Below are 14,627 nucleotides of genomic sequence, written 5' to 3'. Positions count from 1 at the left end.
CCACTCCAGGGGATCAGCTCCAGTCCGAAGTCATATATTCATAGATATTAAGGTCAGAAGGGACCATTATGATCATCTAGTCTGACCTACTGCACAATGCAGGCTACAGAATCTCACCCACCCACTCCTGCAAAAAACCTCTCACCTTCTCATTCTTCCCCCTGGCCAGAGAACTGACATCTCCCTCCCCCTGGCTTCTCCCTGCTGGGCGTCTAAGTAGCACATAAACTGACCTTACACCCTACTGGGCTTCTGCCTCATTCCCTGGTCCTCAGGGCGCTGCTCCAGGCTAGGGCCCCACCACAGGAGCTAACCCTGCTCCTGCAGCTCTGCTTCTTGGCCACAGCCCATCCCAATGACTGGACCTGACTTGCCTTACAAGTCATGGGGACTAAGCCCCATCACAATGATCTTACAGCAGCTGTTAGAGATGGAAATGTCCTAATGGGTCATCTAGATGGAGGGAGGGCCTCAATCTTCATCCCCACACAAACCGGCTCGCAGTGATTTGTGACCCTCCAAGCCCATCATCCTTTGCAGCTTCAATTTTTTTAATTTGAATAATTTATCCATCGAGCATAAAGTCATTTCAAATGATACTGTTGGGGCAGTGCTTTGTAGATGGTGTGCAGCCGTGAGGGGCGACAGGTGGTGGTGGGATGCTCGGTGTTGGGAGGAAGCTGCCAAGTGGATGGGGAGCAAGGATGGAGGCGCTTGGTGCTGCTGGGAAGGGGGTGTGGGAATTGAGAGCGCTGGATCATGTGGGGTGGAGGTGCGGCTGGTGGCTGCTGGGTGCTACCAGGTGGACGGGGGAGCTGGCTGGGATTGTGGTGGGCAGTGGATAACGGGGCTGCCGTCATGCAGGGTGCGGGTTCCAGATAGGAGGGTGTCACTGGTGGGGGCTGCCGCCGCCCTGGGGAAGGTGCAGCTCCAGGGTGGCATGGAGCTGACAGAGTGCTGAAAACAGCAGGTGCTGCGGGAACCAGGAAGCTGAGTGGAGAGGGATGAAATCACCCACCCCTCTCCCTGTTGTTATTTTGTATTGTGCCTCTCGCCTTACCCCTCTCCTCTCACCCCTCTCCTCTCTAAACTAACCATTAATAGAAAGCCAACACAAAACCAGCCACCTGAGCATTCAAGCTTTACTACAAAAATAGAGAGTTTGTTGCATGTTTCAACTGAAGGCCCAGTCATGTTGTGAGGCCCTGTCCAAGGACTGGGTGTTCTGGGTTAGCACCTGAGAACTCCTCTCCTGCCCTAGTGTCACCCAGCACTCTCCCTATGGAGGGGCAGGTGAGGCCTCTTATCTCATCTGGTGGACCCTGATTGGCTACTGCTTCCTGCCAGCCCTTCTAGTCACTGGAGGACCAAGCCTTGTTGGTTCTGACAGTACCTGAGTGACTTCTCTAGGCCGTGCTCAGTGGTCTAAACTCACTGCCCCTCTTTTCCAGGTGACACTCTCCCTTCAGGGTGGGATGTCGGGGGGCAGAAAAAGGCTGGTATACCCTGTCACAGTGACTAACAGGTTGAAGAGGATAGAAGTCACACCAACATAGACTGCCTCTAGATTCCCTGCTGAATTTGGGCTGGTATCACAATGCAGGGCAGGGTCAGAGTTAAGGCCATGATTTTAACATTGGCATGGTGTTTAAACTGGTAGCCTCACTCCACCGCTGTCTGCTGAGTGGAATTAGAACTGTTCAACTACATGTCAGCAGCCCTCTACTGCTAAGCCCTGAAGGAGATTCTCTTTTAGCTCAGATGGTAGGAAGCCTGTTTTCAACAAAGGAGAATCTGAGTTCTACCCCTACCGGGGCCACGAAATTTTGCTTTGTCAGAGTATGCAGCGTACACACGGGATGCCTGCCTGTGGCATCCCCTGGAATGGACGTGGAACAATATCATCTCCAGTGACCAGAGCAGCGAGCAGGCTAGTACGGCAGTAGTTATTGCAGCATCATAGTGGCATGATGAGTGGAGCTGTTGTAGCCTGTTGTGTCAGTAATGTAGGGTTTGGTGCCTTCCTAGTTACCCCTTGCCATACCGCAGCATAATGGCTCCGGGGAGCAGTCCCCTTCTACGCGCACCAATGCCTGATTTTGACAACAGCCAGTCAATATGATTGACAAGATTGACCATTCCAATTTCTTCATTTAAAAAACAAACAAAACAAACTAACAACAACAAAAAAACCCAACAACCCAGAGATTTTAAAAAATGCCATCCAAAAATATTCGAATAGGAAGGCCCAGATTGGAAAGGTCCCACCCACTGCGTTCTTTATGGTGTCTTGGCCAGTCAAAACCAGGGGATGAAAAGCAGGCTTGAAACAAACAGGAAACAATGGTTGTTTTCCGCTCCCTACAGGCCTGATCCAAAGCACCATTGCAGTCAGCTGAAAGACTCCCATTGACTCCAATCCAAAGCAGATCAGGCCCCAAGAAACTTCAGGAAGGGTCCTGTCCTAGTTTGGTCAAGGGTTTCAGGTTGGTTCCATGTCGATTGGACTCAATCCAGTCGCAGCTTGTGAACATCCCTGGGGACTCCCTAATGACTGAGCTTGGAGCTGTAATAAGGCATTTCTTTGTTAATTGGAGGTTTAAGCCCCGTGGCTCCCCAGGGACCTGTGGGCTGCCCCAGCAGAAAATAGGTAAACAACAATGATTTGGCTGTGGTTGGATTAAAATTCAGATGGGACTGACACAAAATTGAAAACCTTGCTAATCTATAAAGCCCTCCGTGCTCCCGGCTATTGTTTATTGTTGAACTTTACGGGGAATAGATTTTTAAAAAATATTTTATTTTAACCTCCGCTAGTGTAGCTTTGTCCCCCTTTACTGGATGAGATGGTTACTGAGTAGGTGTAAGACCGACAGACAGACCCTGGTCGTTGGTAGGTAGAATTGAACCGGGGACCTCGGGAGCTTAGTGCATGGGCCTCTCTGGCATGAGCGAAAAGCCAGCTGCCTGTTAGTTAAAGCTGTACCGCAGACTCATTTTCTCTCTCTCTCTTGGTGCCACTAGGTGGGACACAGAGCCACACCCAGGAGGGCTTGTCTACAATGGCACTTTACAGCGCTGCAGCTTTCTTGCGGAGGGGTGTGAAAAAACTCCTCCCTGAGCTCAGCAAGTTTCAGCGCTGTCAAGCGCCGGTGTAGACAGCGCGGGTCCCGGCGGTGGGAGCTACGCCCCTCGTGGAGGTGGTTTTTTAGGGCGCCGGGAGAGCTCTCCCAGCACTCCGCCGTGACTACACAAGCCTCATTAAAGCACTGCTGCAGCAGCCAGTGTAGACTGGCCCATAGGCATGGAGGCTGAACTAACCCTCACCCTGAAAAGAGGTCCCTCCAGGTCAGGTTTGAAGTGCAAGAGCAGTGCAGAATCTTGTGCCGTGCTATGGAGAAAGAGCGATCTCCAGCTCGGTCAGTCCAGCACATTTCAACAGCCCTAAGTTCACTTCACCTACTGGGCTAGATTCTCTTCCATGGTATGGTCCCTTTACACTGTCCTGGACCCAGTCAATGGAAAATATCCGTGTTGTAGAGAGATTTCCCAGCTGGAAAGGGCCACCATAATGGCTCTCCCCTTCTCCTCCTCGCTGCTCCCGACATAGGGCACTTGGGAAAGATGGGCATGGCTTGCGTGCTACTGGGCTCTGGCTATTCTGAGCTGCTGATCCCCTTTGGGCAGTTGCGTGTAGTTAGAGCAGCTTGGAGGCAGCCATAACTTGCCTCTGATTGGACCCAGAATTGGGAGAGGACAAAGGTGACTGTAACCAGACAAATGCCTCCCCACCCTAGATGGCTCTGCAGCATTCTGCCTCAGTTTCCCTTTCTCCCAGCACCCCTTCAATTAACTCCACCAATCCAGAGTCCTTAAAAACATCCCTCTTTGGGATCTAATTTAGTTGTATAAAATTCACAATACTCAGTCCTGGGGCTTCTCCCCAGAGAGGATCCAAGACCACTTTTCCCCGGAGCCAATCCAGACCTTCCCACTGAGACTTCCCGTGCTTTTGGCAGGCCCTGCCTGGCTGGAGTCATTTGGCCCCTGAAGTCCAAGACTCTTCTGCCACCTTCTTCTCCCTGCAGCCTGCCAGAGCTTTCAACTCTCTGCACCTTCACACTCCTGCACCCCTCTTCCTCCAGCTCTTTATAGAGAGGCTGTTAATGAGGCCCAGATGGACTGGAGCTGTTGCCTCTTAAAGGGCCAGGCCACCCTCTAATAGTGACTTAAAGCCATCTTTGTCCTGCACCTCATATCCATGCAGAGCACAAAACAAAGATCTGGGACCCCCCTTTTGATAATTAGATTGCCTGCTGCATCCAGGATGGATGCAGGATCCGCAGGGTTAAGGGGAAATATGTACTTTAAAATAGCATTTTGTTCCTGCAGACACGACAGTAGGATTGTAGGGGGTTAAATAATTTCTTCTGGGTGGGAAAATTCAGCTTTTCTCAGGCTAGCGTGTACCTCACTCTGCAGGGAACGAGGTAGGTAAAGAACGGAGAGCAAGAAGCGGAATAGTGTAAGCAGATGTTTCAGCGTTTTATTAAATAAATCTACAAAAGGCTCTTTTCTAAGAACAGACTCTGCTACAATGGCAAACAGAAGGTGGTGGTGTTCTTTTGACAGATTCCAGCGACTGACACCCTTTGGGGGAGTCAGTAACGCCAGGGTGACACATGAGGAATAAACAAGCAGATACAGTCAGAATTAGGTCAAGTTATTTCACCGTGCAAAGACCTTTGGCTTCTAACCCAATGTAGTGAATACAGTGACCTGTAATGACACCAAACAGTCACCTTTTATACAATACCGTATGAATTAATAAGATCTATAGTAAAAATAAACCTATGTAGCAGCTTTGTCAGAGTTAAATGTAAAATTGCCTGACAAAATGATACAGTAGTTGAATTCTGTTTCGGTTCAACAGACACAACACACACCAATTCACGCATGTCAGTCTGCCCTGGGACAGAAATACTATCAGTCCTTTCAAGAAGAGCTGGTTATATAAACCAGGGTGCTACAAGTAAAGCTCCAATCTGCTAGGAGCAACCAGTGAAATAAAACCAGTACCAGAGATCCAGTTCTGCATACGCCAAAAGGTCAGGTGAAAAAACTCCCAGGGCCAAAAGGTGCCATGGCTTGGTTAGCTTCATTTATTTAACAAAGTGAGAATAAATGTTCAGGAAAAGAAAATGCCCAAAGGCAATGGCAGTGGATATTGAGGGTCCCTGAAAAAGCCTTCGCACTGAACACTGCAAAACAGAAAGGATTTTTACCCTTGTGGTCTATCTAGCTGCCAGCTTCCTGTGGCATCCACATAATCTGGTCCCCGGGCATTTTTGCTGACTGATCATTGGAGTATGCATCAGATATCATCAGTTCGGTCAAATGTAACAAAATGCTGCAGAATTTGGTTATTGGGATTGATTTGGTTGCTCAGCGCACATATACACACACACACGCACACACACACGGAACGGGTGGATTTGGAAGAAATAAGAACCGACCCGACCCTTCACCCGACACATGAACCAAAACTTTCTTGATGTTCAAAAAAGTTGGGTCAATTTCACTAGCATGATTGTTTTTCACACCCCATTACACTTCCTGGTTCTGGCCGGAAAGAAAAGCACCAAAGTAGCACAAGAAACCCACTTCTTGGGGTAATTCTGGCCCATCCAGAAGCAGGAAGTGTCTATTATCTCACAAGAGGGTCTGTTCTTGTGAGTTGGCCGGCCCAGCTGTGCAGACTCACATTGTTCAGACAAGCATCTGGCTTCCAGGATGCTTTTCTGAACCTCCAAAGCTACTGAGGTTTGACCATGGCTACCTGCGTGAAACTAAACTACCCACACTTAGGTCAAATGAGTTAAAACATTAACAGCCAGGAGGGTTCGCGGCCCGCTTGGATCTGTCGCTTTCGGCAAATTGAATCAGAGCAGGATTTCAGTTCACAACCAAGAATCGATTCTTTCCTCCAGGCCCCATCAGCCTCCAATTCCCTGGGTTCAGTTACGCCTAAATCAGCAGCGAGTATTGTGCAGTTATAGCGCAACTCCAGCATTCCTGCTGTCCCCAAAGTCCAAGGACCAGCTTGTTTCTTCATGCCTACTTTTGCCTTTCCGTCTATACAGAGCTTGGTCTACTGAGCGTGGCCCAGCTTTGACCAGCGCCATCCCTGTCGTTTTTTCTGCTCAGCGGCTGTAGCTCCCTCTTTGACGCTTCATCGCCGTGTCTTTCAAGCCACTCTTTCATCCCATCACCTCTTTCTCTGGCAGAAGGCTCTTCTGGGAGTGCTGAGGTCTCCCGTTCTTCCCAATGGAAACAGCGGCTCTCGGCCGTACAGAAAGAAGCTCAGCAACAGTAGCAGCAATCCCTAAAAGCAACACCAAGCAGGATTAAGTGGAGGGTGCAGGATGGAGCAGGGGCTGGAGGGAGGGAATACTTTCAGGGCTAGGACACCAGGGTGGAGCCTGGGCTCTGGGACCCTGCGGGCTGGGAGGGTCCCAGAACTCGGGCTCCAACCCCAGCCTGGACGTCTACGCAGCCCCGCAGCTCCAGTAGACTAGCCCGGGCCAGCCGTGGGGTTTTCTTTGCTGTGTAAACATACCCCAGGTGGCCTGGGTCAGACCCTGATGGCTGCTTGGTGGCCTGAATGTCATAAGCAGAAGACAAGGCTGTGATGCCCACTCCCCCTCTCAGGAATAAACTCCTCTGGGTGGTGCATGCAATGGCATCGAGCACCCTTCAGCACTTGGCATCAGACCCTTTAGGAGGTTCGGAAAGGTCTGGCCGAGCACTAATTACCTGGTCTGGGTGTTTCCCTCAGGACTGCAGATGAGGCACACGGTGGCTTTGACTTCGGACATCCGCTCCCCCTTGCTGATCCCTTGGAATTTAAGCCTCTTTTCTTCTGTGCTAGGAGCAGTGTGAAATGAATTCTTCAGAGGAGGGTCCAAGTGAGTCACTGTAACAGAGTAGATAATACACGTGAGCCACAGTGACAGATACTACTTTGCATTGACACTCTGTCATCCATTCCCACAGATCTCAGCTTGCTAGTGTAAAGATCCCCCTTCTGCACTGACATTCAGTCACAGCCAAGCAAAGATGTCTCAGCAGCAAGGAAAGAACGCTTGCTCTCTGACCCAGACATGGGCAAAGTCCCTGGTCCTGAGACTCAACTCATGCTGTGTAGGTTACTATCCCCAGGACTTGAACTTGGAACCTCTTAGTCTAGAGGCAGTCGCTTATTCAGCTGTGCTAAAGAGGGAGCTGGTAGGTTGCTTAGCTAGCAGGAGGAGTCATCATCCCTGTTTTAAATGTCCCACCCCTCCCCTCGGGACATTATCCCACAGTTCAATGCATTTCATTTCCCTTTGCTCGATCCGCTCCCATTACTCTGAGTTATTGTACCTGCTTGGGCCATGCTATGCGATCGCCATCCCTCTCTCTGGCGTTACACGCTTCAGCGGCGCACCTAAGTTTAGGGGCCGAGGTCAGTCTTGGCGCAACACCCCTGGCTTCATTGCTGTGGGACCCACACACCCCTGGGCTGAGTTAGCTCCTATGACACCTGCCTTAACACTTGCTAATTGCAGAGTGGGGAAGTTGTCTTACCTTCAGCCTCTGGGAAGGAGTCGCACCCAAAGGCTTTCAGAGCCACCGGGGCAGCTGCGGAGTCCCAGGGAAATTCCAGCTACTACTTGTAGTTTCTCTCTTCCTCTCACGTGCTGATGCTGCCTGTTAGGTGATGGATGCTATGCAGTTGCTGAAGTGCAACCGTCAGTGGTGTGGGGCACTGTTGTTAGCACACCCCCAGTAAAGCCTTCCTCAGTACGTTAGACAGGCCTGAAGATCAAGAAGGTCCAAACGTCCTGTCTCAAAGGTCTCAAACGTCCCATCTTCATGCTTTAGTCAAAGTGCAGTCAGTTCTGGTCTTTGATATTTAACGTGGAAAAGTAGCACAGAGCCCAATTTCAGCTCCATCTAGTACCAGCTTGCAGAACGAAGGGGCTGGTTTAGAAAGTTCATCAGTTTTAGACAAAGTTCATCCATCAGACTCCTCACACCTAGGACATCAGACCTTCCAAAAGCAATGTGTCTGTAGATCTGCCATCAAGGAGTCTTCTTTGCAAGCAGGGTCTGGGACCCAACACGTGTAGCACCTCTTAACTTTGTTTCTGATTTCCTGTGGCAAAGTTCCACAGAAATGGACTTCTGATGTCCTATTGTACTGGCATCTCCAATGGAGGGGCCTTGCTTTGCTGCTTGGGGGATATTTGCTCTGAGTTCAGGGTGTGTTTGTTTGATTTAAAAAAAAGAATAGGAATTTACCCCTGTACAACGTTGGTGCCTTGTCTGATTGCCCCATCTCACAACCCCAAAGTAGAAAGATCTCTGGCTTATCCCCATTCATCTGCCTGGTCCTGAATCTTAGCTAGAGAAGACTAATGCAGCAAGGAACAAAGGTTTAGTTGTGCCCAGTTTAGTGATGAAACAGCACGTGCTGAATTGCCACCAGGAGGGATGGTGGGAAGCAAGTTTGGGCTTCCCTCTCCATGGTAGCAGCGGACATGGGATGAAATTTCCCTTGTTGCTGCAACGGCCTGTTGGCATGGGTCACCCACGGGGAGAGAAGGAGCTGAGAAAGGGAGAGAACCCCTGGGAGGAAAAATGAGAGCAGGTGCCGGGTGAGATACAATGTCAGGTGGTAAAATTAATCAAACCCCTTAAAGTTGCCATTTGCAAGTTCTAGGCTCACTTCGAAACCATTATGAACTTTAAAAAAGTTTCTGCCCTGAAGCTTTGGTGGGAGGTTGCGAAGGAAGCAGAAGCCAGTGGCTTCTTCTTGGGGTGGACAAAGTCCCGTCAGTATGACAGAGACAGGCAAGTGTCAAAACAAGGATGTTCCACTGAGGAAGGGGGCCCCTCTCCAGAGGATACGAGACTGGTGGGTAGGTGGGAACTCTTGGTCAATAGCTGCACCTGTTTGAAGTCCTTGAAAGGCGCCAGCATAGGGTGGCTGCCTCTGCAGAGGGGAACAGTCTAGCTACTCCAGGAGTATCATAAAACTGTCCACCCCACAGTGGTTAAAATAGTATCCTCAGACTCGCACCATCCCTGTCACATGACTCGGGTGAGGCGGGCAGCTACGTTCTCACGTGGCCCATCCGTAAACAAAGTTCATTCCTCTGCCGAGGGCCACTGGACTGAGTCCAGCCATGACTGGTCACAGCCAGAACCTCTCGCTAAGGAGAAGCTTCCTAAATCAGCCCCCTCCACACCTTTGTATAATACAGGCCAATCCCATAGTTATACTAGCTCATATCACCGTAGTTGGTGGGCTAGGGGGCTCGGGTTGCGTCTCATCGCTGGCAATGGGACTAGCTGTGGTTGAAGGTGTCAAGCTATCAGCTGAGTCCCCTGGCTGATGCTCTGGGGTTCTCTGGGGGGTCGGCTCTTCTGACTGGTCGAAGTCACTTAGGACTTCCTTCCCCCTCTGGATCAACTGCTCCAAGGTCTTGGGCAAGGGGTGACTCAGGAAGTGCTTGAATTTGGGCCGGAGGGTGCCTACCACATACTGGATAATCTCCTCCTCCTCTGCATCAGTGTAGAGTGTCTGATACAGGTCTCTCTTACGCCAGAGGAACTCATCCAGGGGTTCCCCCTGCTTCTGGGGTAGATCCAGCTCCCGTTTGATGGCGTCCCTAGTCAAAGTGCCCTCGCTGTACTGCAGGAACTCCTTCTTGAACTCCACCCAGTTCTTGACCGAGTCCTGCTTATACTCCCACCACTTTTTAGCTGGGCCGTTCATGTGGTTTTGGATCTGAGAAAGCCAGTACTCCTCAGTCCCTCCCACCTGCTTCAGATATTCCTCCAAGTGGCTCAAGAACTCCCGGGGGTCCTCGAAGATCTGGGTCTCCACCGGGGAGGCCGGAGCGTCCTCCGGGGCGGTGATCCACTGGTAGGAGTCATGGGGCTGGGGCATGCTAGTTATCTCCCCGGGAGAGGGAGTCAGTGCGTACATCTGGCTCATGTCAAGGGCGTAATCATAAATCTCCCCGTCATTGCTCCTGCCCTCCGGGCCTCCCACCCCGACAGAGACAGTCTGCCTGGCATGGTCCGCGGGGCCATATTTACCCCCCATAGACTCCAACCGGTCTGCCCATTTCTCCAGGCGGAAGAACACCTCCCTCCAGACATTCATCTCCCTTTTAACCCACCTCTCCAGGTGGGCAATGGTCTCCTGGCATCTGGCCAGGCAGGCCTTGATGGACTTTTTCCACCTCTGGTTGTCCGTGGATGGGACATGGTCCTCCAGGTTATTCTCTAGCTTCCCCACTGATTTCTGCAAGCCTTTCAGCTCCCTCTCCACCTGCTTGGACACCTCCGTGAGGAGGTGCCGGTGGGTCCTCCTGACGTGCTCCAGCATCTCAGTCCTGCACTTCCCTATCTGCAGGATCACGTTGGGCTTATTGGCTACTCCGCGATGCCCCTGGAAGGTGTGGACGCTCCCATTGGTGATGCTATCCAGCTGCATGGTTCCTGTGGCGTGAGCAGGCTAAACCAAGCAGCAATGCAACAGACCTAGAGGTAAAACCCTAGTGGTTACCCCGGGCTTTTAATTTAGTGACACTCCCGCCCTGCTTTTAAATCCTCTCCCGAAAGGCACACACCACCCCCTCTTGCCTCCCCAAGTACGTCTCACACAAACACAACCGAGTCAGATATCACCCCAAGGAGAGCTGTCCAGTCCCCTTTGCAGCCAGACGGAGTCGGTGGCAAATCCGTTCAGGCCGTTCCCAGCGTGCTGGTCCCACGTGCCTAGGGCGATGTTGTCAGGCAGCGAGTGCCTGGGAAAGAGAGGGCGTCCCGGCCTGGGATCTCCCACCGTGCGCCGTGTCTGCTGTCCTCTTCCGGAGTGCGGGATCTTGATCAGCCGAGAGTTCCCTCTGCCGAAACACACACACAGCTAGAAGCTGCTGGCTAATATCCTAGCGATTTCTCCTTTGCCTTCCAAACTGCTGCTAACTTCGAGCGCCGGGCGAAAGCGACACAGAGCTCTATTGCTTCCCGGTCGGAATTGCTCCTGTCTCAGGCATTCCCTTGTACTTATACCTCGCACAGCTCCCCATGTGGGTGGCTCCCTGCCTCTTCCTCCACTCGCAGCTCCGCGCTCATTGGAGGAGAGCGGGCCCGGTGGCTGTGGCAACCCAAATCTTGGCAGCACTCCCTTTGCTTCCCGCCCCCTCGCGCACACCCCCAGCCTCAGCGCTGAGAAGCACTTGAAAGTTTCTGGAGACAGTTGGATGGATGGATGAGTAATCCCACCTTCTGCCTTTCAACTCCCAGAAAGCACTTATTCATCGCTCAACTATTTACTCAGCCAGGTCATCATTAGCATGCTTCCCCCAGCGGCGCTCACAGAGGGGGGGAAACGCATATGAATTCAGTGTGTCACACCAAGCCAGCCGCCCACAGTCCCCCGCACACCCCCTGCATACACACAGTCAATTGTTGGAAATTGTGATAATTCAGCAGAAAGGAGAAAGGGGAAGGAGCGGAGTGGACAGAGTCACTCGGATTCAAATGAAAACACTCCAGAATTTCTAAAGCTCTGGGAGGTGGAAGTTGTACCAGTCATTTAATGACACCAGGCCAACTGCTATCTTAGGGATGGTTGTGATGGAGGGAGGGAGGGAGGGAAAGAGGGAGAGGAGGGGGGAAATCTCATCTGGGTTTTCCACCAAATTAAATCCGCCCATCCAAAGTGCGTTCCTTACTAAGCTTGAATCAGATGCTTTAATTGCTCTGCCAGCCCACAGACATAGCTGAAGCTGCATTTGTTCTTGGCAAGGCAGGAAAGACAACCATAAAAGGAGATCAGGGCCTTATATAACCAATGGATAAAGGATTCCCTTCCAGAGAGAGTTCCCTTCCGGAAAGCCGTCATACGGATAGAGGAGTGGTGGGGTGGGTGCGTGTGTCTTCTCGTCCCAAGGAGGAAGGAGCTGTCCTCAGTCGCTTACTCAGAGGGTTCTCAGTGTTATGTAATAAGGTGGCTCATACTGGTCCCCAGTGGATGTCTCCCCCTTACACTCTGGGCAGCATGCCAGCCATGCCAAGGCAGTGTCCGCACCAGGCTATTTGCCAAGCGTCTCCTACCGTCAATAGTGCTGGTTCAGCTCTGATTCTGGCAGGGAGTGCGGGAGCCTGAGCGTGGACAGGATGTCAGCAGTTGCCAGCGTTTTAACGACCCCCTGCTCAGAGGAGAGCCAGCTGATACAGTGGTTCAAAGGCTGGTGGCCTCTGGTGCTCTCACAGGAGCTGTGGTGGCAATGTGTAGACAAAGCCATAGTGGCCGAGGTCAAGCCACACAACTCTCAGCGGGTGTCTGGTGCACCCTCCTCTCCTGGCATGTTATGATGTAACATGCCATGGACCTAGGGTGCTTCTCCTCCTCCCTTGGTCCCATAGTAGCAGGTATCCCACTGCTAGACTCACCAGCTGCCTTCTAGGCCCCTCTGGCCATGGGACCGATATCCCAGGGATCCTGCCTTAAACCTCCCTGGCTGATAAACGGCTAGTCTCAGGGATTTCATGGAAATTAGAGAAGAAAAAGAACAATCCCGCATGGGCAGCACTGGGTCATTCCCTAGAGGACAGTCTTAGGTGTTTTATCCAGCCCACATCCAATGTAGTGAGTTAAGTGAGTGAATCGGATTATGAACCCAGTTTTCAGGTGTCTTGCTTTGCATGCCCAGTCACCACAGTTGTGCACGTGAATTGGGGAACTGCTTGCACAACTGCAGCAACAGAGGACACACTTTGCACACCTAACTGGACACCTGGCACTGTGCAACATTTCTCCCCCATCTTCCACCGCGCACGCGTGCTCACACACACACACAGAGCTAGCTCCATCCCGACTGTATCCCACCGAACACTGGAGTGACACCAGCAATGAATTCAGCCCACAATGTAAATAACAACTTGTGTCTCACTCCACACACAAACCCCGCGCCCAAAGTCCAAGTCACCGGGAGATTAGGCTGGGTCTGCATGGCACCGTTTGGTGCTTTGGATCCAGTTTGGCTGATTCCAGCTCTGCTTTCTGCAATGCACTGGTTCCCTCCCATTTCTGGGGGTTGTGTGGGGTTCCTTCTGGGCTTCCTGGGGAATGTCTGGCTGGTGGAAAATACCATGACAACTGTTTTCCTTGTATTGCTAATTAAAGGAAGGTGAGTTGGCAGCAAGGAAGGAAGGAGGGGAGCCAGAAGCAAAGAGAGAGAGAAAGAGAACTGGCACTGAGAGACACAGCGGAATGGGGACAGTGGGAGAGACAGATCCAGACAGAGGGTCGCTGGAACCATGGAGAGGGACAAACAGAAGAGCGGGGCCAGGAGGGTCACAGGAAAAGGAGACTCTGATGCCTGATTATTATGATTGCCACTGTTTATCGCTTGCCATCATGGTGCAGAGCACTGAGCTAGACACACGGTGCCCTCGTGCCCAGACTGATTGGATGGGTGGCACGAGCGGGGGAGAGGATGACAAGCTGGAGAGCAGAACAGGAGGGGAGGTGAGAGGCTCTCAATCTCCCTGCCATCTGTGGAGCTGAGCCAGTGCTGGCAAGCAGAGGAGACACTGGGCAAAGGGAGAAAAGAAAACCAGGGCGGGAAGTGAGCGGCCAGCTCCCATACTGCTGAGAGAGGGGAGGGGAGCAGAAATAGAAAGAAAGAAAGAAAGAAAGAAAGAAAGAAAGAAAGAAAGAAAGAAAGAAAGAAAGAAAGAAAGAAAGAAAGAAAAGGAGGGAGTGAGAGAGGTAGGGAAAGAAAGCTAAATAGAAAGAACATGATTCATATCTCACTGACACTGGGGTAAAATGGGGTTTATTCCCCTGAGATCCCTGGAGCTAACCCTGTGTGAGATCAGAATCAGGCACAAAACATCAGAAGAGGGGAAAAGGGCTAACTAGACCGACACCAGAATGAGTGCAATGGGAGAAAGAGCGCCTAAAACCCAGACAGACCATCAAAAGAACAATGGGCTGGACTGATCCCCGGTGCAGCTCATCATTCTCTAGTGGAGTCCCGTCAGGGCTGAGTTTGAGCCTGAACCTTTAAGAGTGTGGGCTCCCCCCAGAACCCTGGGGTCCCCAGAGCACAGCAACCCCCCTGTGCACCGGCCTCTACAGGAGGGGCAAGAGGCAAGCTGTGGGGAAGAGCTCCCCTGGCCACCTGCAGTGGGGTGAGACAGCTCCCTGCACGTGCTAGGGATGTGCAGAGATGCTGCCTGCAGCCCCCTGTGCTTTCATGTCACACGCTGGCCCTAGAGAGATATTTCCCCTGGGGTATCAGTGGCAGTTGTCAACCAAAAGGACGAACGCCTACCCCAACGAGTTTGTGTGGGTCCTGTATTTGCCATAAGGGGAGGCTGCATGGCCAATGGAAATAACATGGGCTTGGCCCTCCTGGTTTGAATCCCGGCTGCACTCCTAACTCTACGTGACCCTGGGGAGAAATGTCCTCCCTGCCTCAGTTTACCATCTACAAGACAGATGCAGGAGGGCAGCTCAAATCAAGGTGCTAAAGGAAAGCATGTCGGCTGCATAG

The 14,627-nt window shown here is 51.7% G+C and overlaps 1 protein-coding gene and 1 long non-coding RNA gene across 5 annotated transcripts in view; one reads left to right on the top strand and one right to left on the bottom strand.

Moving 5' to 3' along the window:
* The window catches only part of LOC140906312 (uncharacterized), an 86,640-nt gene that overhangs the window by 6,274 nt on the left and 65,739 nt on the right, over positions 1–14,627 (top strand). For 2 of the 4 annotated variants that reach the window (XR_013635282.1, XR_012157062.2), the window contains exon 2: positions 10,472–10,605. The exons of the other annotated variants lie outside the window; for them this stretch is intronic. This is a non-coding gene — a long non-coding RNA (uncharacterized LOC140906312). The remainder of the gene's footprint in view (positions 1–10,471; positions 10,606–14,627) is intronic. 4 annotated transcript variants of the gene reach the window in all.
* ARC (activity regulated cytoskeleton associated protein) lies at positions 4,522–11,094 on the bottom strand. The gene is made up of 3 exons (XM_073329979.2): positions 7,630–11,094; positions 6,817–6,976; positions 4,522–6,385 (listed from the first exon to the last, which is right to left on the bottom strand). The coding sequence occupies exon 1, from the start codon at positions 10,550–10,552 to the stop codon at positions 9,335–9,337; it is 1,218 nt and encodes a 405-aa protein (XP_073186080.1). The 5' UTR covers positions 10,553–11,094; the 3' UTR covers positions 4,522–6,385; positions 6,817–6,976; positions 7,630–9,334.

Source organism: Lepidochelys kempii, chromosome 2 (assembly GCF_965140285.1).
Source record: "Lepidochelys kempii isolate rLepKem1 chromosome 2, rLepKem1.hap1, whole genome shotgun sequence".
Lineage (NCBI taxonomy): Eukaryota > Metazoa > Chordata > Testudines > Cheloniidae > Lepidochelys > Lepidochelys kempii.
This window is presented reverse-complemented; position numbering and strand designations above follow the sequence as displayed.

Bases quoted from the DNA above. Each gene is read 5' to 3' on its own strand.
- ARC (XM_073329979.2), bottom strand. From the start codon at position 10,552: ATGCAGCTGGATAGCATCACCAATGGGAGCGTCCACACCTTCCAGGGG.